Source organism: Microcebus murinus, chromosome 7, assembly GCF_040939455.1.
Source record: "Microcebus murinus isolate Inina chromosome 7, M.murinus_Inina_mat1.0, whole genome shotgun sequence".
Lineage (NCBI taxonomy): Eukaryota > Metazoa > Chordata > Mammalia > Primates > Cheirogaleidae > Microcebus > Microcebus murinus.
In genome coordinates, this window is record NC_134110.1 from 69,023,832 (window position 1) to 69,048,095 (window position 24,264).

The 24,264-nt window shown below is 37.9% G+C and overlaps 1 protein-coding gene across 2 annotated transcripts in view; it reads left to right on the plus strand.

Moving 5' to 3' along the window:
* The first annotated feature begins 17,886 nt into the window (after positions 1-17,886).
* The window catches only part of RUNX1T1 (RUNX1 partner transcriptional co-repressor 1), a 139,992-nt gene continuing 133,614 nt past the window's right edge, over positions 17,887-24,264 (plus strand). The window contains exon 1 of one of the 2 annotated variants that reach the window (XM_012749612.3): positions 17,887-18,415. Coding sequence is in view for 1 of the 2 variants with exons in the window: in XM_012749615.3 (XP_012605069.1) it covers positions 18,388-18,415 (28 nt within the window). In the remaining variant the exon portion in view is untranslated. The remainder of the gene's footprint in view (positions 18,416-24,264) is intronic. The other variant, XM_012749615.3, reaches the window with a different exon arrangement.

A 24,264-nucleotide genomic window follows, 5' to 3' on the forward strand; every position in this document is an offset into this window, starting at 1 on the left:
TTGCTGAGGCTGGTCTCCAACTTCTGACCTCAAGCAACCCTCCTGCCTCAGCCTCCCAGAATGCTAGGATTACAGGCATGAGCCACCATGCCTGGCCAGATTTTGTTAGTTTTAAACAATTTAAAATTACTGTAAAATTCACCAATGGATATTAACCAAAGACTGATTTTAAACATAGATAAGTTTATATAAACAAGTTACTTTTTTAAAAAAAAGTTATTCAACCTACTTTGAATGACAGGTATTTCTGTTTTTATACAGCACATTTTTAGCTCTTTTTAAGTAATTTACTTGCTTACACTCCTTACCAGTGAGGTTATTTTAAATTGCAAAAGAAGATCCATAAGTGAAATCTTGTGAAAGATAATGTGATGTTTTATGACAACTTGAATTTAAAGTATTTGCATAGTGACAGAAACAATATAAGCTCTTGCTCTGAAATAATTTTTAAGATGATGGAACACAAAAGCAAAAGGCATCCTTTGTGTCTTGAACTAAGTGAAATACACTTTGGTAACATGAGTACAATGTGTGAGTCTGGCAAACTGAGTCTCATTTGTCCTTACAAAAGATAAAACTGTGGTTCAGAGAAAAAAGGCAACTTGCCCAGGGTCAAAAGCAGCTAGAAGGTCAAGCTAAGGTTCAAACACATATCTCTCTAATGCTAAAGCTGACCATATCATTATATCATTCTACCTCTGGCTAATATTGTTTGTTTCAAATCAACTTTAAATAGATGTTCTCATTTGATTATTTTTTAATAGACATTAAGATATAGGTGGCAAAAGGTACCTGGAATTGGTTTTGGAAACATATATAGAAAAATTTACCTGAGGAACAAATTTGGGGAGAAAACATGAAAACATAGGTCATAGCACAGACTTGGAGTCAGGTAGAGCTGCATTCATTTCAGGCTATGCCACTTATATCAGTAATCTAACAAGAGTGAAAAAAATGTCAGACCAAAATTGTGAAAAAGCTGAAAATCTAAACCTGATATTTGAGGTTGTTTTTCCCTGGGGGCATTTGTTGATTAAGGAAAGACAAGGTAGGAATGATGTAGGATGAACAAGTCTAAAGATCTAATGTACAACATGAGGGTTATAGTTAATATAATTGTATTGCATTAGGCATTTTTGTTAAATAAGTAGATTTTAGCTCCTCTTGTCACAAAAAAAGTAACTATACTAGATAACAGATATGTTAATCTGATACACTATAGCAATCACTTTACTATCTATATGTATCCTATAAACCTCAGATATATACACTAAAATTTAATTTATAAAAATAAAGAAAAAGTTATCCAAAAGTCCAAGCTGAGGTTTTGAAACTTTCATGTAACTGGTTGAAATCCAGGCCTATTAAGGTTGAGAACCCCAATAAATTACCACTCACTTTGTAATGAGTGCTAAAAGAATATATCTTCATAAGATATATCACAAGAATGAATCAGAAATAAACTAGCCCTCTGATAGCCTACAGCCAGGTTTTAAAAAATTAGAAAATTCTAAATTGTAAAAATGGATTGAGGTAATTCCAGCTTGATAATGCCTTTAATGCCTGACAGGAATACATAAAAATATGTATTCCTCTTTCTGGAAGAAGATAACATCTTGGTACAAAATTATTTCTACCAATAATTTTTCAAATATAACATTCAGCACACAAAAATAAGTTGTCATATACAAAAATAAAACACTGAGAACAAGAATCAGCAGAAACAATAAGTAACAGAAAGAGATGTATATTAACTCCTAATTTTGATTTATCAGACACAGATCATAAGATCTTATTATCTTATATTTATTATAAGCATAAGACCACAGACTATGCTTATTATGAAATGAAATTTAAAAGAAGAATTTTGGCATATAGCTAGAAACTATGGTGTTATAACAACATTTTTAATTAATCAAATAGAAAATAAACTCAATAAATGTGCTTTACAACAAATAAGAAACAATGGAAGAGGCCAGGCGCAGTGGCTCACGCCTGTAATCCTAGTACTCTGGGAGGCTGAGGAGGGAGGATTGCCTGAGGTCAGGAGTTTGAGTCTAGCCTGAGCAAGAGTGAGACCCTGTCTCTACTAAAAATAGGAAAAATTAGCTGGGCGTGGTGGCATGTGCCTATAGTCCCAGCTACTCAGGAGGCTGAGGCAGGAGGATCACTTGACCCCAGGAGTGTGAGGTTGCTGTGAGCTAGGCTGACGCCATGGCACTCTAGCCTGGCAACAGAGTGACACTCTTTCTCAAAAAAAAAAGAAAAAAAGAAACAATGGAAGAGAAAATTGGTGAAATGAAACATGAGTAAGAAGAAATTATCAAGAAGAATAAAGTATGAAAAGTCAAAAGGTGGAAAAATATAGAAAAAGGAGTATAGAGGCCGGGCGCAGTGGCTCACGCCTGTAATCTTAGCACTCTGGGAGGCCGAGGCTGGTGGATCCTATGAGCTCAGGAGTTCGAGACCAGCCTGAGCAAGAGCAAGATGCCATCTCTACCAAAAAATAGAAAGAAATTAATTGGCCAACTAAAAATATATAGAAAAAATTAGCCGGGCATAGTAGCACATGCCTGTAGTCCCAGCTACTCAGGAGGCTAAGGCAGGCGGATTGTTGAGTCCAGGAGATTGAGGTTGCTGTGAGCTAGGCTGACGCCGGGGCACTGACTCTAGCCTGGGCAACAAAGTGAGACTCTGTCTCAAAAAAAAAAAGAAAAAAAAAAAGGAGTATAGAAAAGAATGCCTTGAAAAGTCTCCCATGCCTCAACTGGAGTCCCAAAAGAAAATGAAGTAAAAGTTTTAACACATGTTTAATTGGAGTCCCCCCAAAAATGAAGAGATAGAAAGTGGAAAAGAAACAACAATTTAAAAAAGTAGGCCGGGCGCTGTGGCTCACGCCTGTAATCCTAGCTCTTGGGAGGCCGAGGCGGGCGGATTGCTCAAGGTCAGGAGTTCAAAACCAGCCTGAGCAAGAGCGAGACCCCGTCTCTACTATAAATAGAAAGAAATTAATTGGCCAACTGATATATATATAAAAAATTAGCCGGGCATGGTGGCGCATGCCTGTAGTCCCAGCTACTTGGGAGGCTGAGGCAGAAGGATCACTCAAGCCCAGGAGTTTGAGGTTGCTGTGAGCTAGGCTGACGCCACGGCACTCACTCTAGCCTGGGCAACAAAGCGAGACTCTGTCTCCAAAAAAAAAAAAAGTAATGGCTGAAAATTTTTCAAGCCTGTTGAAAGAAATTAAACCACAGATTCAATAAGTCCAACAAATTCCAAGTAGTTGATAAACAAGAAATCTGCACTTAAACATATGTAAAAATAAAGAAGAAATATATATTTAAAAAAACAAAGAAAAAAGAGCAAAATAAAGAGTAAAAGTAAAAAGAAGGAAGAAAATAAAAACAGAATAATTTTAAAAGCAGCAGAGATAAATAACAGATCAGTTATTTAGGAGAACTGTAAGATTGAGAGTAAGATTGAAAACAGTAAGATTCAGAGTTGATTTCTCAACAGCAACAGAAAGATGAGAAATATATTCAAAGGGCTTACAGAAAATAAATGCCAATCTAGAATTCTATATTCTTCAAAAACAGAGGTCAAATAAATTGTTTTTACAAAAACAAAACAAAACAAAAACCAGATATATTTTGCCACCAGCCGACATATATCAAAAGAAATTCTAAAGAATGTTCTTCTGGAGCCAGGCAAGGTGGCTCACGCCTGTAATCCTAGCACTCTGGGAGGCCGAGGTGGGAGGATCGCTTGAGCTCAGGAGATCGAGACCAGCCTGAGCAAGAGCAAGAATCCATCTCTACTAAAAAAATAGAAAAATTACCCAGGCTTGGTGGCTCATGCTGGTAGTCTCAGTTACTTGGGAGGCTGAGGCAGGAGGATCACTTAGGCTCAGGAGTTTGAGGTTACGGTGAGCTATGATGATGCCACTGCACTCTCATCAGGGTGACAGTGAGACTCTGTCTCAAAAAAAAAAAAAAAAGAATGTTCTTATGTTCTTTGGACAAAAGGAAAAATTATCCTAGAGAAAAGGTGGTAGTTGCAGAATGAATAAAAAAAACAATGGAAATGATAAATATGTAGATAAATCTAAGTAAATACAAACTATATAAAACAATAACAATATCTTGTGGGTTTATGCACAGTTATGCATGACATAACGTTTCAGTCAATGATGAACTACATATACAATGGTGGTCTCATAAGATAATAATATCATTATTGTACCTTTTCTCTGTTCAGATGTTTAGTTACACAAATACTTACTATTGTGCTGCAGTTGCCTACAGTATTCAGTATAGCAACATGCTGTACAGATTTATAGCCTAGGAGCATTAGGCAATACCATATAGCCTACGTGTGTAGTAGGCCATACCATCTAGGCTTGTGTAAGTGCATTCTAGGATGTTTACATGACAAAGTCACCTAATAATGCATCTCTTAGAATGTATCCCCATTGTTAGGTGATGCATGTGCATATATATGTACATATATGTATATGTATATATGTGTGTATATATATATTAATATATACACACATACTGATAAACCCATCATGAGTAGAAAATATCATAAGTTGAAAATGCATCTATTACCTTGATAAACCCATTGTAAAGCCAAGCCATCATAAGTCAGGGACCATCTGGAGAGACAGAGAGAGAGAGAGAGAGAGAGAGAGAGAGAGGGAGGAATACTAAACTATTCAGAATTTAAAAAGTTTTCTAAAGTACTTGTTTTGTTTGGGAAGAAGGTAAAAATATCAGTAAGTATAGATGTGTAGTAACAATAGATGTGTAGTTTCCAGAGAAATCATTTATTATAAGACTATAAATTGAGTATATAAATTACCAACTAATAGAGGGAAAAATTGGAAAAACAATGAACGTAATTTAAGTTGTTATTTATCAGGGCAGCTTAACTGCTATACCATACCACCTGAAAAACTCAGTGGTTTAACACTATAGAATTTCATTGCTCACTGATGATGCAGTCCAGCAGGGTTGACAGAGTGGGGAGTGGAGATGTTGTTTCTGCTCCTTATATTCATTAAAGGGGGCAGATTATTTCCTTCCAATAGCTCTGCTCTCGTCAACTGGTGGCCTCAAAGGTCACTACAGAAGCAGTAAAAAGAATGGATGACAGTGCATGGGAGACTTTTACAGATTATCCCTGGGAGTGCTATATGCCACTCATACTCAAATTTCATTAGCCAGAACCCAGTCCCAGAACCTAGTCTCAGAACCCATCTATCTACAAGGAGGTTGGGAAATGTAATTTAGCTGTGTGCTCAGAAAGAACGTGAAACCATTTTAATAGTGCATGGTATTGTTTTTGCTGTAAAGGAACAGGTAATTGGAGGATAGTGGTTAAGAAAAACTTATAATTTGAATTTAAGTACTTTAAACTAATTTTGAAAATGCAGTCGCCACTTTCTGGATTGTGTTTTTACGATTCTTCCTGGAAACATACAAGACAAAAGTGAAATTTGGGATCATACTGGTTTTATATTGTTATTTTGTTTATGGGTGGATAAAAACTGGTGACTATAGAAAAGAGTAGTTATCTGGGGACCAAGATTCTGATCTAGCACCTCACTTACTATTTAACCTTGAAGAAATCTCTCTCTCTCACTTTTTTTTTTTTTTTGCTAAACCTAAGGGCTTTTTCATCAGTAAAAAGAGCAAAATAATGTTTGCCTTTTCTACTTTCAACGCTATCAGGCTCAGATAAGATATATAAAGTGGAAACATCTTAAAATTCAGAAGTACTACTCAAATGTAAGCTATTTTTAATCACATTCTCAATCTCATTGAAAGCCGTGCTTTTGAATTGTCCTATATAGATTCATTATAGGACACAGATTTGAAAAACGTGTTAGAAATGATTTAGAGGAAACATTACAGATACAAAAATTAAGATCTAGAGAGGTAAAGTAACTTGAGTAAGGTCACACAATCCAAATCTTGAAGACCACTGATCAAGTTTCAGTGTTTCCCAAATGGAGAAATGTTATGCTTATGGCATAAGACCCACTGGGAAAGGCGTTCAAAATACAAAGTTTCAAGATTAAATTCTTGTGGATTTGGATTCAATAAATCTGAAAGAAGGGCAGTAAATCTGTATTTTTAAAGTAAATGGATTGCCATCATAACTTAATGGCTGAAAACGAAGTTGAATTGTGAGTTATTTTAGCTGCTCTGAAAAGTGAGTATTCTTAATTTTTTTTTTCCTTTAAAAGACAACTGCTTGTACTTCTGAGAGGAGCAGCAGGCCAGTCCTCTACCCATCTTTCACTGAACAGCTTAACGACAGTCAGCACATATTTAGCCAATTGACAGATTATGTGTGAAATCTGTAATTAGGCAGCTAACCTGTTTTTAAAAATATGTTTTATTTCTAAGTACTAATATGTACACTTTTCAAGAGACTAAATGCTAGGTAACATCTCCGAATGACTCTTAGCTTTTTTCCCCCCTCTAGAAAGGGCACTTTGGCTAGGATAGGAACAGCAGAAAAAGAAAATATTTGTTACTTTAGGGTAAATAAATAACGTTGTAGAGTTTGAGAAGGATAAAAATAGAAAAACCAATTATATCTAAAGTGTACGCAAATGTAGGATATACAACCTCTATTTTTCTCACCACCCACACCCAATACCTAATTTATATAGTTAGTGGTTATCATCTCAGGGGTCTAAGCCTTACATTTGTGAGTGAATACGACTGCCCCAGGGGGAAATGATGGAATGTAGACCCTTAGCACTTGTCTCAGGCAGTTAGAGAGTACAAAGGGAGATGGTTAAGGAAGTGAGATAGACTTTCTCTAGAGGGGAAGTAAGTGTGAAGGGTAGGTTCCCTTCTATTGAGAAGAAAGCTTATCTTTATCTTGAGTGAAGTGAAACATCTTCACCTTGGGGAGGTGCAGTGACTACAGACTGGCAGAGGCAATATGCATGTTTGCATTATACTCTGCTAGTTTTTCCTGAAAACCTCAGCAGAGACAATTGTACCACTTTTTTTTTTTTTTTTTTTGAGAGTGGGAATAATTTTTAAGATTCTTAACTCAAGGGCCCTCTTGGTTAAGAAGGCCCTGAGAAAGAGGAGATATTACCTCCTTCATTGGAGCAAACTTGGTGTTTTTCTCTGCCCAGGTTAACAGCCACCAGTTAGCAGTTGTTTCACCAGCATTCTGCCAACTTCCTTTTAAAAAGTGGAGCGTTAGTTTCCAAGGTTCCAGGTGGTTAGATTTGTGACCCCACAGAGAGAACTCAGATTTCAGTGGATTCACATGGTTCTTTATCATTTGATTCCACAAGACTTGCTCTTAGAATTGTATCTCAGTGGGATTGAGCTTGAAGATCCTCTGTAATCTTTTTCTACTCAAGGACTTGCCCTGGGAAGTTTAGGAAAAGAGAATCAAGATTTTCACTGGTGTTTACAACCCCTGACCACAGAGGCTTGATCTGTGACTTCTAGAATGGTTGGGGAAACCCTAGCAAAACCCTTGAGACTGGATTAGATTTATGTTAGTCCAGACCACAGTGGTTCAAATCCTGCTTCTGCCATTTATGAGTTGTGAGGCCTTAGGCAAGTTATTCCCAGCCCTGGGTTCAGTTCCCTGGGAATATAATAGTACCTCTCTCCGGTGATTGTTTTAGGAATGAATGAGGTAATACTTGGAAAGTGCTGCTTAGAACAGAGCCTAGCACATCATATGAACTATGGTGATGGGGGGGGGGGGCGGCGTTCAGTTTCTTGGCAAATATTCTTATTCCTTCAGCAAGGTAGAGTCAGGTTGTTGATTTCAAGAGACCAATATGATTTAGGCAAGAGAAACTTCAGTGATAACAAGTGTGAATGGAAGAATGAACTGGCTTCGTCAAATATTTTCTCAGTAAGATTTAGGGATTTCTGCAGAACCCAAAGAGTGAGGAACAACACTCCCCTCTCAAATGAATTTCCCTGGTGGGATAAGGACTGGATCAGATATAATTTCATTTAAAGAAAATTAAGACATGAAAGAAAATTCATACTCTCTAAATATGCATATGCATACATTTAGATATTTTTAGGTGTATACATGTGCAAAAATACATCTAATTATATATATTTTTGCCTGTGTGTTTGTGTATGTGAATATTTGTGTTCATATATGAAAAGGCTATTCAAAGTGACCATAAACCTATTGTATAGCTCTCAATTTTACCTCCTGTAGCAGCCAGTTCTACTATTTTCCAACTGTTAGCACAGTAATGTGTAGGTTCTATGTGCCATTAAATTTTGGAGTATATAACTTAGAAAGTGAAAACTGTAATAAAAAGGGCCACCTAAACAATGTATCTTCTGCTACCTGTGTGTCATTCCCCCACTCCCACCACTATGTCTTTTTTACATTTTCAATTTTAAAGTCAATAATGATAACAATAATAATAGATATCTAATTATTATTTAGATATCTGTGGCTCACAGAAAGAAAAGAACCAGATCCTGATATAGTACAAACTGAAACAGGGCAAGAAATTTAAATGTAGGAAAGGAAGTGATGGGCAAATTTCCTGTTCTTTCTATTGAGCAGAAAAGAAAAAGTGCAAAGTACTTAGGTTTCCCTTCCCTAAGAAGCAGCAGAAAATTATTTTAAAAACCTGCCATCCTTCACACCAAGACTGGATATCAGCTCACATCTTCTTTGAAGAGATATAAAATGAATGCTAGACATCCTGTGAAGTAAGCACTTCCAGGTGACAAAATGGAAACCTAAAAGAAAGTTAAGCGACTTAAGGCTACCCACCTGACAAGTGGCAGAAAAGGAATTCAATTCCAGGTCTCACAGACCACAAAGCCTAGGATCATTCTTTACGCTGCACTGTCTTTACAGAGCTACTGAACACCATGATAAAAACTAAAAAAACATTCCAGGGATGAGCAAAAATTCTAGAGTACTCATTGCATCATTAAATGTCAATATTAATTTATATTTTCTTGCTTGCTCACATCAGGCAAATATCTACAGTTTAAGACCCTTCTATTTTTTCAAAAGCACCTTAATGCTATTTTACATTAGAGAGGAGACCACTATACTCACGAGGTGCTTGCTTTCAAGGAAAGTTGCCCTTTCAGGGTTTTGCATGTAGCAGCTAAGGTTTGTAAAGAAAAAAATAAAAATAAAAAATAAAAAAGGAAAGTTGCCCACAGGGCCAGGGTACCCTGGCCGCAGCTGATTGGACCAGGGACGGGCTCCGCTCACCGCCTTCGGCCAATGAGATGGTCTGGTTCCAAAGTATAGATAGCGGTTGGCTGAGCCAATCAGCTTCTCTATTTTCCTCTTTGTTTGCATTTTAGAATAGCGTGTGTCATTTAACAGGAAAACGGAAGTTGAAAGACACAGACATGACAATAAGCAGAAGCCATGATTATCAGAAATCACAGAATAGTCGAAGCAATGAATGAGTAGAGTCCATGAAGTAGAAAGGACCAGAAAACTAAATCAGTAGTGGAAGGAGCAGTTGCACAGGGATGAAGAGCAGCCATCATGGTAAGGTTGGGACATTCGGACCCGGAGCCATGAGGCAGTAAGGTAGGCTGTCCAGGAAAAACACGGATAATTGGGTCACTACCGTTGTATTCTCTCCTGTGGGGCCTGGGTGTACACTGGTAGCTTTCTGCCTTTTGCATTCCCCCCACCCCCATATCTTTACAGCCAACTCCATGAACAAAGTGAAATAACCTGGGTGTATCTCTGTTCTTTGCATCTTGATCAAGCTTGATACATTGGCTTACAATTTTATATAAAAGGCTTAAAAGGTCTAACTGACAATTTACTGTCACTCATGAGGTACATCTAAAGACAACTGCTCAAGCTATTTCTATCTTTAGATAAGTCTCTGGCGAAAGTGGGTTTCAAAACCGAAAAATTTAAAACTACATTAACATAGACAAAAAAGGCTTTAATTGGGTAACTATCAGATTCCACTATCTAAATGAATTTTCCACTCTATTAAAATAACAATGATTTAAACTTCAAAGCAAACTCAGCCTGGTTGTTTACCCTGCCACTCTAAGTACTTCTGTAAGATATCTAGATCTTTTGTTAGACATTTGTTACTGAGCTTAATTTGTCTTTGTTCCTTTTAAAAGTCTTGATTCACAAAGAACAGGAATGCTTTGAATCTGCTTTCTGACACAATTCTCTTTTATACCTGTGTGAAGAAATGTATAATTCTGACTGTGTACAAATAGATGGAACACACAAATGAATGTGAAGATGTTAAGAAGAGGTTAGAGGAAATTGAAATACCAAAAAGCTCTAAGGGAATTGTAGAATATTTATGAAAATATGTGGTGCATTTTGAAATGCAGATGTCTCTGAAACTGGAAATGTAATCATAGGAATGAAAACTGTCTTTAATAAATCCTCTTAATTAAAATCTATTGTTCAGAAAAAATATAAATCCTCCTTCAATATTAGAAACAGTAGCAAGAGGTGGGAAAAGTATGGATTCAATCAGATTACAGCAAAGAATTGTTATTAAGAGTTCCTGGTTACGACCCTTTTTTTTTAAACTAAAGAAGTAGCATTTTGGTAGACTGAACATAAATTGTTTGCCATTATGGTACCCAATGAGGTGAAAACAATGGAGACTTGTAGCACAAAAACATATCCAATTATCTATAGGGAGAGAGTTTGTTAGAATCACTTTCAAATTGCATGAACTTTATTTTTTCCAATTGCAAGGGCTTTGAATGGACATTCCTCCTGCTCAAAAGACTCAATGTCAATTATAAGAAAGGAACCTGGGCTAGCCTTCCTCTCACTGTTCAAATCCCCTCTATGAGACCCAAACAGAATGCTTAAAAATAAAAATGTATACATGATTGCATTTATGCAAAATATATAAATTTCTCTTTTCTTCTTTGTCTTCAAATGCCATGAAACTTTAAAAGCACTAGGTCTTTTAGTTAAACCAGTGCATTATGCATGATTGTCATAACATGTCAATAGGATGAAGTAAGTTCATTTTATAAGTAGGTGAGCTGAGGTAACCAAGGGCTGAGCCCTGTCTTGGATAGTAGAGAGTGCATAATCTCTGACTGAAGAACACTACATGGAGTGGGGTGTTGGAGTGGCCTGTGGCTATGCACAAAGAAGGTGTGATAAATTGCACACTTTGAATTTATTAGTGTATAGTACCTTTTCTTAGTTACACATTGCAGATGGCTGATGAACCTAATAAAACATAATACCAGGCAAATATAGTTGCAGGGAAGGGACAGCTGTCATTGACCTCTTAGGGGAGAGTCATAACTGACCTAAACCTTCTGTATGAATCACCGACTTAGGGCTCAACTTTTGAAGAGCTCCCAGTCTTGTTTAGATAAACAGCTTTGTGGCTGCTTATTTTATTCCTGTCTGATAATGGGCCTCCATTATTGATTGCAGGTGTCCTAGCAGCAGGTGAGGACATTAGGAACCTTATTCTTTTTTTTTTTTTTTTTTTTTGAGACAGAGTCTCACTTTGTTGCCCAGGCTAGAGTGAGTGCAGTGGCTTCAGCCTAGCTCACACCAACCTCAAACTCCTAGGCTCAAGCGATCCTCCTGCCTCAGCCTCCCGAGTAGCTGGGACTACAGGCATGCGCCACCATGCCCAGCTAATTTTTTGTATATATATTTTTAGTTGGCCAATTAATTTCTTTCCATTTATAGTAGAGACGGGGGTCTTGCTCTTGCTCAGGCTGGTTTCGAACTCCTGACCTCAAGCAATCCGCCCGCCTCGGCCTCCCAGAGTGCTAGGATTACAGGCGTGAGCCACCACGCCCGGCCAGGAACCTTATTCTTATGTGAGTGTGTTTTCCATCTGTCATGAATGCAGTGTCCTGTATGGTGTTCTGTATATTTTGTGAACACAAGAATGCTGTGGGCTTTGTGCAAACTGTGAAAGTGGTATATATAAGAAGGAAGGTAAGGTATGATGTTCTCAATGCTTCCAGCAATCTCTCTAAAGCCTCACTCCAGACAGTGTGGATAAGCATTATTGGCATTATCTAGAAGCTTGCTAGAAATGTAGAGTCTCAGATCCCAGCCCAGACCCACTGACCCAGATTTTGCATTTTAACACAATTCCCAGGTGCTTACTATGTACATTGAAGTTTGAGATGCACAGTTCTTAATTAATACATTTGTTCTTCTCTATTAGAAAGAATATCTAGTTTCCTTGAGATGCAGTAAGACTACAAACAATTGTATGCATATACATATTGCTGTAAATATAATAAGAGACATATATTCAAAATTAAAAATTTGGAGACTTAGGGCAAATGTCTGTCTAGAAGAGATTTTTTTTTCCCCAGAAAACATGACAAATCAAAATTTCCTATCTTGTAGAATCTTATCCCCTCAAGGAAATTGAACCAAATTGCAAGATATGTAGGGTAAACTGGAGAGTTGACATCACCAATCCTGTGGTTTTACAGGTGGCTAACCTAAAGAGTACATAGATTGAATAACTTTCCCAAAGATACAGATGAAGTCTGGGGAGGAACTCAGGACAGGGAATGGAGGTGGATGGATACACCCTTTCTAACTATGCTGCCTTCCAATGGGGCAAATGATTGCTCAGTTGGTGGCTAGCCCTACTGAGAAAAAATAAGTAAGAAAAAAGTAAGAACTGTGCAAAACAACTTCATGCTGAACATGATTAACAGCAGTCTATATTTGCTACAGATTTGTTGGCCAAAAATTTCTTCTCTTCCTACTGCTGTGCTGTGAGCCAGTTGGCTGCTGTTTTCTCTCCAGAGGTGGATGCTTTACAGTGATGGGGTAATTCCCGCATGAAAATAGTCTTATGAGGTGATATAGGATTCATCAGACTGGAGTGCTCTATGGAGTAAGTTGATATTTTTAAGGATTAGGAAAAATGGGATGGTTAAAATACTGTAACATATGCATCTTTTAAAGGGTAGGGTTAATGTGGACATATATGCACTAATCCTGCATAACTAAGCATATATTTCCAAATAAAAATGAATCTTTCGTAAGCATAAACATCATTTAAACAATCTGGATTATATAAACTATCAGTGATATAATAATTAAATGAAAGAATGAGAGCATCCCCCAGACAAATTAAACAGCTTGTGAGTTTTTACTGCATATTGATGTGTATACTGAAGAATATATGTTTCAACTACTTTAGGAGATTAAAAGAAAGAATTCCTTATCTCTAAGATCCCGCTGGCTTGAAGTTCCTTTCCATAATTTTTTTTTAAATTTCTAATTGATGGTAGAAAGTAAACTGGATTTTTTTAAAAAGTGTAGTTTATTATAGAATCTCAAAGAATTTTATACATAGTTAAAACAAAAACGCATAAGAATATATATTTTTCACATCAAATTCACCATTATTTTAGGCAATATTGAAATACACATACAAAGTAACACAGAAGATTCTTCTCCCCACATTTTTCTCAAACTATTAATAATGTTAAAGTCTTAGGTTTCTGAATACTTTAGACAAAAATAAGTCAACTTGGTAGTGTTTTGATTAATGTGGATAAGGCATCTAAGTGGGAAAATTTTAACCTCCTATTCATTCATTATTCAACAAATATTTATTGAGCACCTAATATGTGCCAACCATGTTCTGTGGGGAAAAACCAAAAACCCTTGTCTCTATGCAGTTACTGCACAATACTGTGCACCTAATTGAGAATTATGTAGACAGAATGAAAACCAATACAAAATGCAGCAAAAAAGAAAAATACCTTCACTGATACATTCAATAAAAAATGTGGACTATCAAATTTTCATGGAGAGATATTATATGGTTTTATTCTGCTTTATAGTATTTTAAAAATTAATTTTAAAAATAGGGGTGGGAAATATCAATTTAAATGAGAAACATGAATAAAAGATTTTATTTGGCATTATTATTTTTCATGAATTAACTATAAAAGGTCACATGAGATAATTGTTAGATTACAGATCATTGAACATATAAAAACACTTATCTATGTCTGACAATTATGCATGTGTGTTTCATTTTAGGCAATAAATACATTCTTGCAGAGTTTAATGTGTCAAAATCTGACAATTAGAAATGTTTAAATGTTTAAAGATTAAAATTAATTTTTTAAAGAAATCCTAATATATATTATATTGTAAAACCTTCCAAACTTAGTATTTTTTGAAAATTAATTAATTGAAATTCTGTAACTTTTGCTTTTTGTATAAAAACTGATTTTAAAGTAGTACAGGAAAACACAGACTGTGAACACACAGGGATCATAAATAAAAACCACTGTCTGTAGGTTTGCAGCTAAATCAACCCAAAGTTATCAGTTTATTCAAGAGGATCATGAGAGCTATTTTAATTTATAAATTTTCTATTTAACAAAAATGGTTAAAAGTCTCCAAACAGCTAATGTATGTATACTGTATATTGAGCTTGTACTTAGTATATGTGGCTTAACTACTACAGAATAAAATAAAAAGAACTCTGAAATTTATTCTTTTTGGGGGCTGCATTCTAAAATGGAACAATAAACAAGTTAAATAACAAAATTGCAAAGATTTGGAATAAAACTTGTCCATGCAAATCTCAAAAAGTAAATTATATAAAATTATACAGCAAAAGGCAGAGAAATTGCAAATAGTGGGTACGTCTAAATTTATGAAAACTTAATTATGGCTTGCCATTCTTTAGGTTTATCATATTCTTTTTTTTTTTTTACAAATACAATAATAAATAATTTTGTTAGAAGTAAGCAACATGGTAATTAAGGATTTTCCTCAACCTAGGCAAACAGAAGGACTTTTTTAAGGAATAGAAAATCACAGCTTGGGAGTCATTTAAACTTTAAGATCCATAAGAAGGAATTTTAAACGTGCTAATTAAGTACTTGTTAACATTTTGTATAGGAATTCCTTTTTGTGAGAGGTGAATCACACACCTTCTAAAGAAGGTAATAAGCACTCATCTGAAATTTGTATTGAAAGCTCTGCTTTCTTCAAGGATTGGTGTAAAGGAAAACAAAAAGCATCCTTAGGTAGCATTCCTGAAAATGAGCCTGCAAATTGAAAGAACTGGGTACCTTTACAATAATAAAAATTTAATGCTGTGAGAAAAAAATCCAAAGTGTGAGAAAAAGAAAATTGCTAAGAGCTTTTATAAAAAAATAGTTGAAGACATTGTTGTTTTATTTTTTAATTTAATAGTTTTGTCATAGTAGGTAGATGCTTGCATGTCTAAGTTTTTTTGCTTAACAAATTAGTCTTGAACGTACAACCTGATCTTTCCTATGAGTGTACAGAAATGAAGACTTATTATTCATCCTTGTCTGCTTGATTGGTTGTTGAAAAGTATCAATTACTAGTTTACTGTGTTTTGAACTTTGTATCATATGTATCCCCCACTCCTAGACGAAGGTAACCAAATATTTTACAGGACCTGTACTGTTTTCAGGTAATTCACACTCTCCCACCACACAGTACCAATGAGCTCCTCCTCCCTTTTCATGTAATATGTTTTATTTTCCTAGAGTTTGCAATTCAAGAATCATCTCATGCTTGAGTTGGCCCCTATAGTTATTATTTGCTCCAAATAAAGGAGTTAGGAGATAATACAAGGATAAACCCTACAGAAAAATATGCTCTACGTTTTGTAGAACACAGGCCATGCAAATAGGTGGCAAGTAGGATTAAGGAGTATACTGAGTCATTCTATATCAACCCAAAGATATTTATTCTTCAGCTGCTATCAGAATTTTTTTAAAACCTGAAATTTAGTGATATATTCTATCTGACATAAAGGCAAATTTAGTAAAGAACTTTGTTTATTTTTTTAAAAGAGGTATAAGTAAAGTGAGATCATCATTTTCTTTTTTTTTTTTTTTTTTTTTTGAGATCATCATTTTCTTAAAAGTATGATTGGCAAAAGGGAAGATCTTGTAAAATTTGTAGCATCTTATAAAATATGCTTTGGTGTCATTAATATAGCCTGAATGTGTAAAATTCTGATTTGATTTCCTGCTAGTTACTTCCCATTGATTTAGAAGTTCAAAGTTTCCATTATAATTTCACACCTACCTTGACACAATTTACAGGAAGAAAAATGTGGCATATGTATATTTTATTTCTCCCCTTGCTTTTTTACATCATAAAACTATTGTTGATTTACTTTTTATAAGTTTAAAATTATGATTTTAGTAGTAACACTATTTCACAAGAATTATTCCTGATTCAGAAGTCATTTTATTAATTTTAAATAAGCATGAGTTGCAGAATCCAAGTTATTTGGCTTCAATTTGGGGGAACAGAAGAGATAACACAGGTAATGGAATAATAATATCTCGGTTTGTTTTTTTATTTTAAGAACATGTAAGTAAGCTTTGGTATAATTTCCTACACAAAGGAGTTATAGTAGTGTGGTGTACATAAAATTTTGTATTTTAAGATTAATGCTGTTAAGATTTGCAAGATCTTAAGATAGCAAAAAAGAACTGTTAAGATAGCAAAAAAGAACTGTAATGCAGAAATTACTATAGAATGTACACCTTGATAAAATTAGAGATTCAAATTAAGAGCATCATAATATCAAATACCAAGCCTTAACATTGCAATTCATTAATCCATTATAATTCATTAGACAAATGTCCCAAGGAGAGGGCAGAATGTACAATGAGTGTTTTCTGGAAATGAATTGCTAAAAATTAGTAGAGTCTGAAAAGACTTCAGAATTGGAAGCTCCAGCTGGGTTTAAAAGGATGGGGGAAGGGATTTTACTCACTATTAAATATTTGAAACACCACTTCAAAAATAAAACCCACAAATGTCTCATCAGTTCTTATTGCATCAGGCTGACTCTGACTCTATCTGAAGCATTTTTTTTTCTTTATAAAGACAAGATTTTAAAACATGCAAAGGACATTTTACATTGATTTAGGCCAGTTGGAGAAAACATGGTTCAGAGTAGGATTTCAAAATGTTCCACTAAATACAATAACATTTGCAGTCGGGGTACTGTTCCATAATAATTTTAAAAGATTTCATTTTACTTATCATTGCAAGCCATTATCTGATCATATTTGACCTACATATTAATATTTTCATTATCATTCAAGCCTTTTTGCTCTGTACACACAAATTGTCAGTCCTCTTCACTGAGAGATTATTTATTTACTCTGGAAATATCTGGAATTCTTTCACCCTATCTTTTCCTCTGGGACTCCACCGCCCTCCCCCCAAGTATTGATGTTAATGTCTGGGGGAGGGGGACACATTTAACAAAAAACGTGGGACAGAAAGCGGTCCCTCTTAATGGTATACTATGGGAGAAGTAGAAAAACAAAGGGAAAAAAAGAAAATGATAATTGTTTTCTCTAAGGCTATTATCTAATGCGAAAGCAAATAGTCAGTCTGGAAATCAGCTAACAGAAGGGGATTAGAGAGGAGATCTGAGAGTGGCTTGATTTCTAGCAGGGCTGTCTCTCCAGCCAGTGATGAGACACAGGCAGGACAGGCAGGGCAGCCAGGAGCGCTCCAGATGGCCAGGGAAAGTGGTCGTCTTGGGTTACTGCAGGGCACTCGGGCCGCCAGCTTTAGGGAGCCAGCCCCACGTCCAGCCTGCCCGGGAGAGGGAGAGGCCGGGAGGGAGGCAGCCCGCCGCCCGCCCGCGCGCCCCAGCTAGCCAGGCCTGCCCATTGTTAACATATACTTGACCTCCGTGACCCCCGCACGACACAGATGTCTCCCACCTCCACCGCCCCCCCGCCCCGCCGCGGGCCCTCCCCCCTGCACCTGGTAGCGGCCGCGCAGCCGCCTCCCTCCTGAGCGGCCGCGGCGCCCCGGGCGCGGGCGCGCGCCGGAGCCGGCCTGGTGCGGGCGCTCTCTGCGCGCAGCGCGCGGCACTCCTGCTCCCCGGCGGACGCCCGGCCGCCCTGCAGATAAATGCGTCGCCTTCCTCGAGAGTGAGCGAGGGCGGGCGAGGCAGACGCAGACGCCGCCTGTGACAGTGGCAATTCCCTGCGCCCCACATCACATTTGTCTGCCACAGCAGCGACAACAGAGACGCGGAGGGAGGGCGGGAGGGAGGCGGGAGGAGGGGAGCGGAGCGCCGCAAGTCTCGGGCTCTGCGCGGAGGCTGCGTTTGGCTGGCGTCCCCGACCCCGGGCTTTTCGCACCGCAGCTCGCTCCGTGTGCAGCCGGGCGGCCGCAGTCGCTCCGCGGCGCGACCCCGCGGCCTCGTGGCGAGCGCGCTCGGGAGAGAGGCCGCGGACGCTCTGGCCTCGCGAGGGAAGCCGCGCCGCGCCCTCGCCCCCTCGCCCCGCGGGCCGGCCGCGACGACGGGAAGTTTTATTTGCAGATCGGAGCCCGTGGCGGATGGTGGGACTCTCCGGCCCTGTGCAGTGTAAGTGCCCGCGGGAGGGCTCGGGCGGCGGGGACGGGCCCCTGGCTGTTCCTATTAATTACTGTTCTGATGACCGTCATCTTCGTGTGGATCATTCGACCGAGTGGCTCCGGGCTGTGCTTGTCGCTTAACTAGGGTAGGACTACGCACCGGGGCGAGAGGAACATCGCGGGTGGCTCCAGTCTGCGATGACACTGAACTTCGCGGGTCAGCCAAGGATGCAGTTTTGACTGTTAGATTCCCAGCACTGTCTTTTAAATTTATTCCCCCCTGTCCATGATCAAGGTATGCGAACAGGAAGATGACGAGTGGGTTTTTTTTTTTTTTTTTTTAGCTTTTGACAAAACAACTGGTCAAGGTGTCCACAGTGTGTTTGGCAGGTGGCCCTATGCCCGCATCCTGGGGTTTTAAAACTGGAATCGAAAAGCTCGTTTTAATGGTGGAAAACTTAGCCCTAGGAGGAGAAGCGGAATCTGAACTTTGGGACCCGGCGCCGACTAGGGAAGGGTTCTCTTGGCGGTACCCAGGTGCTGTGCGCCCGCTTGAGAACCTGCCCTGTGGCTCCCGGGCGTCTGCGGTGCTCCAGTGGGAAGCGCTCGGAGGCGCCGGCGGGCAGCGCTCCTCCCCGGCGGGTCCCGGGCTTCGCAGGCGGGGGCGGGTGGGCAGCGTCGCCTCTGCCCGAGCTCTGCGCGCCCCGGGCCCCGCCGCTCGGCTCTCCCGGTGTTCCCGTCGCATCCCCGACTCGGTGCCCGCTTCTGCTGAGCGGGAAGCACAACCTTGTGCTCCGTAGTAGCTCCCGCCCGACGGGGCCCAGACGGGTGTCGCGTCTGGAGAATTCCTTTCGTTTTCCAGAAACCCCTCTGGTGACGCCCCGGGCCCGGTGGAGACGCGCTGCGCGCCCCGCCGCTCACCGCCCTCCTCGCGAACTTGATGGGACCGGGGCGGTTGGCGCACCCAGACCCCTCTCCCAGGGCGGACCTTGCTCTGACCGGGATGCCTTAAGCAAATACGTTTGTCAGCAAAAGGCGCTTAAATTCATTTTTTGAAACTTTTTTTTTTTTTGTAAGGGCGATCAACCCTTGGAAAAGTTTGAGTACTATGATTCCGGGAAGTAGGATGTGAACCACAGCTGTTACTAAAAATAGCCACCTTCCCTCCCCCTCTCCGCCAAAAGGCCTTTCAGTTTGGAGAATTTGGCTGGGGAGCCGCGCAGCCTTTGGTCTCTTTATTCCTTGCAAAGTATAGTGGAGAAATCGTTTGCGTTTAGCTTTCCTCCAGGATTGGGCACCACAAATCCCAAAGTGCCTCAGCCTGGCTGCTGCTTCCTGGGAGGATCTGCAGAAGGTCGCTTTAAGGAACGGCTAGTATTCCCGTGGAGGATGAGGCCAGGGCGAGGGAATGAAGACCAGGAGAGCTGGAGAGGCCACTCCAGACCAACTTTATGTGCTTAATGTAACTCTGAGCCCCCTTGAATTTTTAACTTCGCTTCCCTTAATTAATCTGCTCAGGGCCTGTACATAAATGGCTGTCCACAGCTGCAGCAAATTGATTTATCTCCTGATAAAGGTCGGGTTGCTGACCAAAGCATTCTTTCTACCTTCTGTGTGAACTGAAATGTGTTTTACAGGGTTTTTCCCCCTCCTAGTCTGCTTTTAAACATGTGTACCATTTTTAAGTGCACTCAGTGGCTTTTATTATCACTGCCCTCCTTTGCATAGAACAGGAGTGGAACTGGGTCTGTGCCCAGAGAGTCCATACTCCCTAGAATACAAATTGACCAGCTTCTCTGTGATAAACGGTTTGTTAGTGTTGGGGGCCTCATTTTAGTTTATTGCAGCGTTTTGCCTTGACCATATGAGTATTCTGTTGTGCCTAATTTCTCCTGTCACACAGTTCTTAAGAAAAGGTCAACAAACACCATTGTTTCTTAAACCATCATCGCCCTAACCTAGGTGTTTATGTCAGCTGTGATGTGTATAGACAGATGCAAACTCATAATTCTATGGATTTCCCCCTTGTTTATCCTTAAAGACTAGTCTACTTTTAACATACGGTGGTTTTCAGATAACATGCGTAGGTTTATATGATTTCATTTTCTTTTTTCGTTTCTTGTTTTTAACCAATTATTATTTTTCAGAGAGGTGACAGTCTCACCCAATATTATTAATCAGAGAATCTTAATGTGATCCAGGCTTTTTTCCCTTTTCTTTTCTTTTCTTTTTTTTTTGGCAGCCAGGATGGACGTTGAAGGAAGTTGAAGTCTATCATTTCTTGTGCTCTGTTTAGCATTTGATACTTCATTGGTTTATTGATTTAAAAGACAAAATTCCAACAAAATAACCAAGGAATTTGGCTCATTCTGGGTGCATAAAAACTGACTTTATTTTTACTGAGAACTTTATATTAAATATCTTTGTTTAACCATTAATAATTTTATTGTAAATCATTTAGACAGCAGTCATTTTATTTGAAAAGCTAAGTACTGCATGGGAGAATTTCAGTATGTAGTTTCTCCAGTGTCCAGTTCATACCTAATGAAAGCACTGGAGAAACCAGTCTATTTTTTCTTTTATGTTTGGACAACTCAAAGCAGACCAGAAGTCTTTGAAATGATATTTTCCTTTGTAGACTTAGTCTCTGTGACCCAGTAATACCTGCTAATAAGTTGATTTTTAAAATGATCTTTAAAAGGTCTTTCCTAATAAAAATCATTTACCTGCAATACAATACAAACTATTCAAGTTGCTGGAAATAGTAGGACAGTATTGTTGCAGCGATAGGACTGCAGCTTTTACATATTTTCACAATTTTCCCTTTCTGAGAGAAGTAAAATATTGCTCTTGATGTTAGTATTTGATGATGAGCTCTCCCATGGAGGTGTTAGTCTAAATATTTGCAGATAAAAGAGCACTTCATAAATTGTAAAGAACTACACAAATGTAAGGTGCCATTATAATTTATTTTATTGTAAAATAGAAGCTTAGCCAAAAAAAACCCCTCATTTTTTTTAACATTGAAAAAGGATCACAAGAAAGAAATGCTTCCAATAGGAATGCTGGTCAGTGGTTGTCAGTTTAGGACATTCTTCACTGTCAAATCCTGTTTCTCACTTCTTTGATATGAACATCAGCTGACAGGCACTGAATGCAAAGCCTTCTTCATTGAGGTTTTATGCAGGCAACATAGCCCTTCATAGCAAAGCAGTCTGAAAAATTGGCACCTGCAGGATTTGCATGTGAAAAAAACTGAGTCAGTTGCATTTTGCAGGAGTCTATTACTGTAAGTTATGTAAGTTCAGTGAGAAAGGCTATTTATTTGTTGCTGTTTGGGCATTTAAAGCTTCTTTGTTTTATGGACACCTTATTCATCATATAGTGATCCACAGACTTTATTGATAGCAGAAGCAGGGAGAAGTGAGCTCTGGCTTTATAGAAGTTATTTATTATGGAATGAAGTTGTTTTTAACCATGTGCTTGCAGAGTGCACTTACTTTTATAGTTAAAATTTTAAATGCGCCTTAAAAGAATGAACTCATTCAACTTTGAGAATCATCTATCAGAAGTTAAATACATAAAACTAGGTTAAGATAAGTATCCTTTGAAAACAATCTAGGATTTTAAGAGTGCTATATTTTAACAACTTAAAATCTATAAGAAAAAAACTTAAGGCTTTCATCTAAACTTCAGGAATAATCTTAAGTTTTTCTCAATTTTACTTGTTCAATTGTCACTATAATGTCTTTTAAAAAATCATATTTGACTATTTATGCAAAATAACTAAAATATATTCAATCAACTAAAACACCTTTGTGAACCTCAGAGTATTATACATCAGTGGGAACATTTTATCCACAGTAAGCTATTTATTATGATCTAAAGAGACACCTTCCAACTTCACTTTTTTACAGCCATTAATATAAGAGTTCCTAAATAATGTTTAAAGAACAGTGAACATTTTATTAAAGCAAACATTAGTTCAGTTTAATGGAGGTAATTGTAAGTGATAAGACAGAGCAGGTTATCTGTGTGTTGTTTAAACAGAAGGAGCTACTTTGCACCATTTCCAGTAGTCATCTGTAGAAGAGAAGGGTTTGCACCTGTCTGTCCACACTAATTATAGATTAGGGCCAAAGAAATGAAATCTGAGGAGGTTTTCAGCTAATGAAATCCATACTGATTTTATTGTAAATGTTTTTTATGTGAAGAGGTTGATGGTTGAGTTATTAGTGAATAAATCGCCATGTAGCTGCTATGCACATGGTTTTGAAGCACAATTCTGCTGCATTAACCTTTGATATTAAAAAAAGACAAACAACTTAGACATGGATGCTAGCCTTTGTTTGGCATCCATAGCTATAATTTAGTGAGGTTCAGTGTGCAATTTAGAAATGTGATGCAAAGCAGCTTAAACATTAGAACATTCTGATATTCTGAAATGCAGATTAAGTAGAAGGTAGGTTCTGTTTTAACTTATGCATATAAAAAATTAGAAAATTAGAAAGCCTTTTTCTTTTTCCTACATTTCAGCTTCACATACATGAGAAATTAAAGCAAAATGAGTGAAGAATGCATTCTGCAATAAAAGGTCACATGAATGTCTACCACATCTGTTTATAGTAATTATGAACATAATTAACATAAGAATTACAAATGAAATAATGACAAGCTGAGCAATGAGATATTATGCCATAATGGTCATATGTTGGAATTCTCACATTATAGCACACTAGAATTCACATACTCAAAGAAAGAAAGAAAATGCTAGATTTTTATCTGAATTAATGCTTCAAAACTTATCTGCCTGGGGCAGATGGACTTCTTGCTTTTATAGGAAGGTAACCTATTATTAAGAAAAGAACTAGTTGAAATTAAGATTTCTAGTCTCTAGCCTGGACTTTAAGACAGCTGTGATTATAGAAACCACTTTCTGTTGTACACTTATTCTGTGATTATACTTCTTGATTATTGTATTTCTTTTTCTTTTTTTAATTGAAAGCTTTGCAGCAAAGTGTTTGCTTTGGAAGAGAGTCATGGATTCTTCCCATTTGAGAATTGGTTGATCTTTTCTATAACTGTGAGCCAAAAGTCAATGAACAAACAAGGTAGTAATAGAAATACTGTGACTTTACAAAATGAGAGCATTGGCAGATTAGCTTTTGCACAGATTTCTTCATGCCTTTAGTGGTTGGGATGCCTCTTAAATAAAAATATAAACATTTTTCTGGGGTTGAAAGCAATAGTATTGTATTTTTTTTTTAAATAGCATTTCTTAAAAGAGCATATAAGGAAAAAAATCAGTGGGAATTTGTAAATTGTATCTTTTTCTTCCTAGAATTTTGTTGGATTTTTAGTTGTTTGTATGTAGTCTGTGTCCAAACTGACCTAACTAAAATGTAATAAAGGGGAGGGTATGTGTGGTTGCTTCTGGTTATTCTGAATACATTTTTCTGCAACAGCTAGAATAGACAAGAGGTGAAAGGTGACCTTTTATGAGAGCTAAAATGATACTCCAGAAATCTGTTATTAAATTTAAAACATGTAAGAATGGCAGATTTTCACCCATTTAGAGCTCACTTGATTTTGCAATGTAGCCTGCCAAGTGTTTCACTTCCTACTCTTGCACCCTTCTCTAACTGTTGAACCTGGTCACTTTTGAAGATTTATGGAGAAATATTACCTTGTTCTCGTCTCAGTGATACCACAAGGTTTTTCACATTATTGGATTACTGGAGTATTGTGGCAGACCCCTTTTTTATCTGACATTCATTGCATGACAAGATTTTCACACATGCCCTTCCCCCACCTATGCCCAGCCTTTTTCCGCTTTGTATTACCTACCAAATTTCTTTA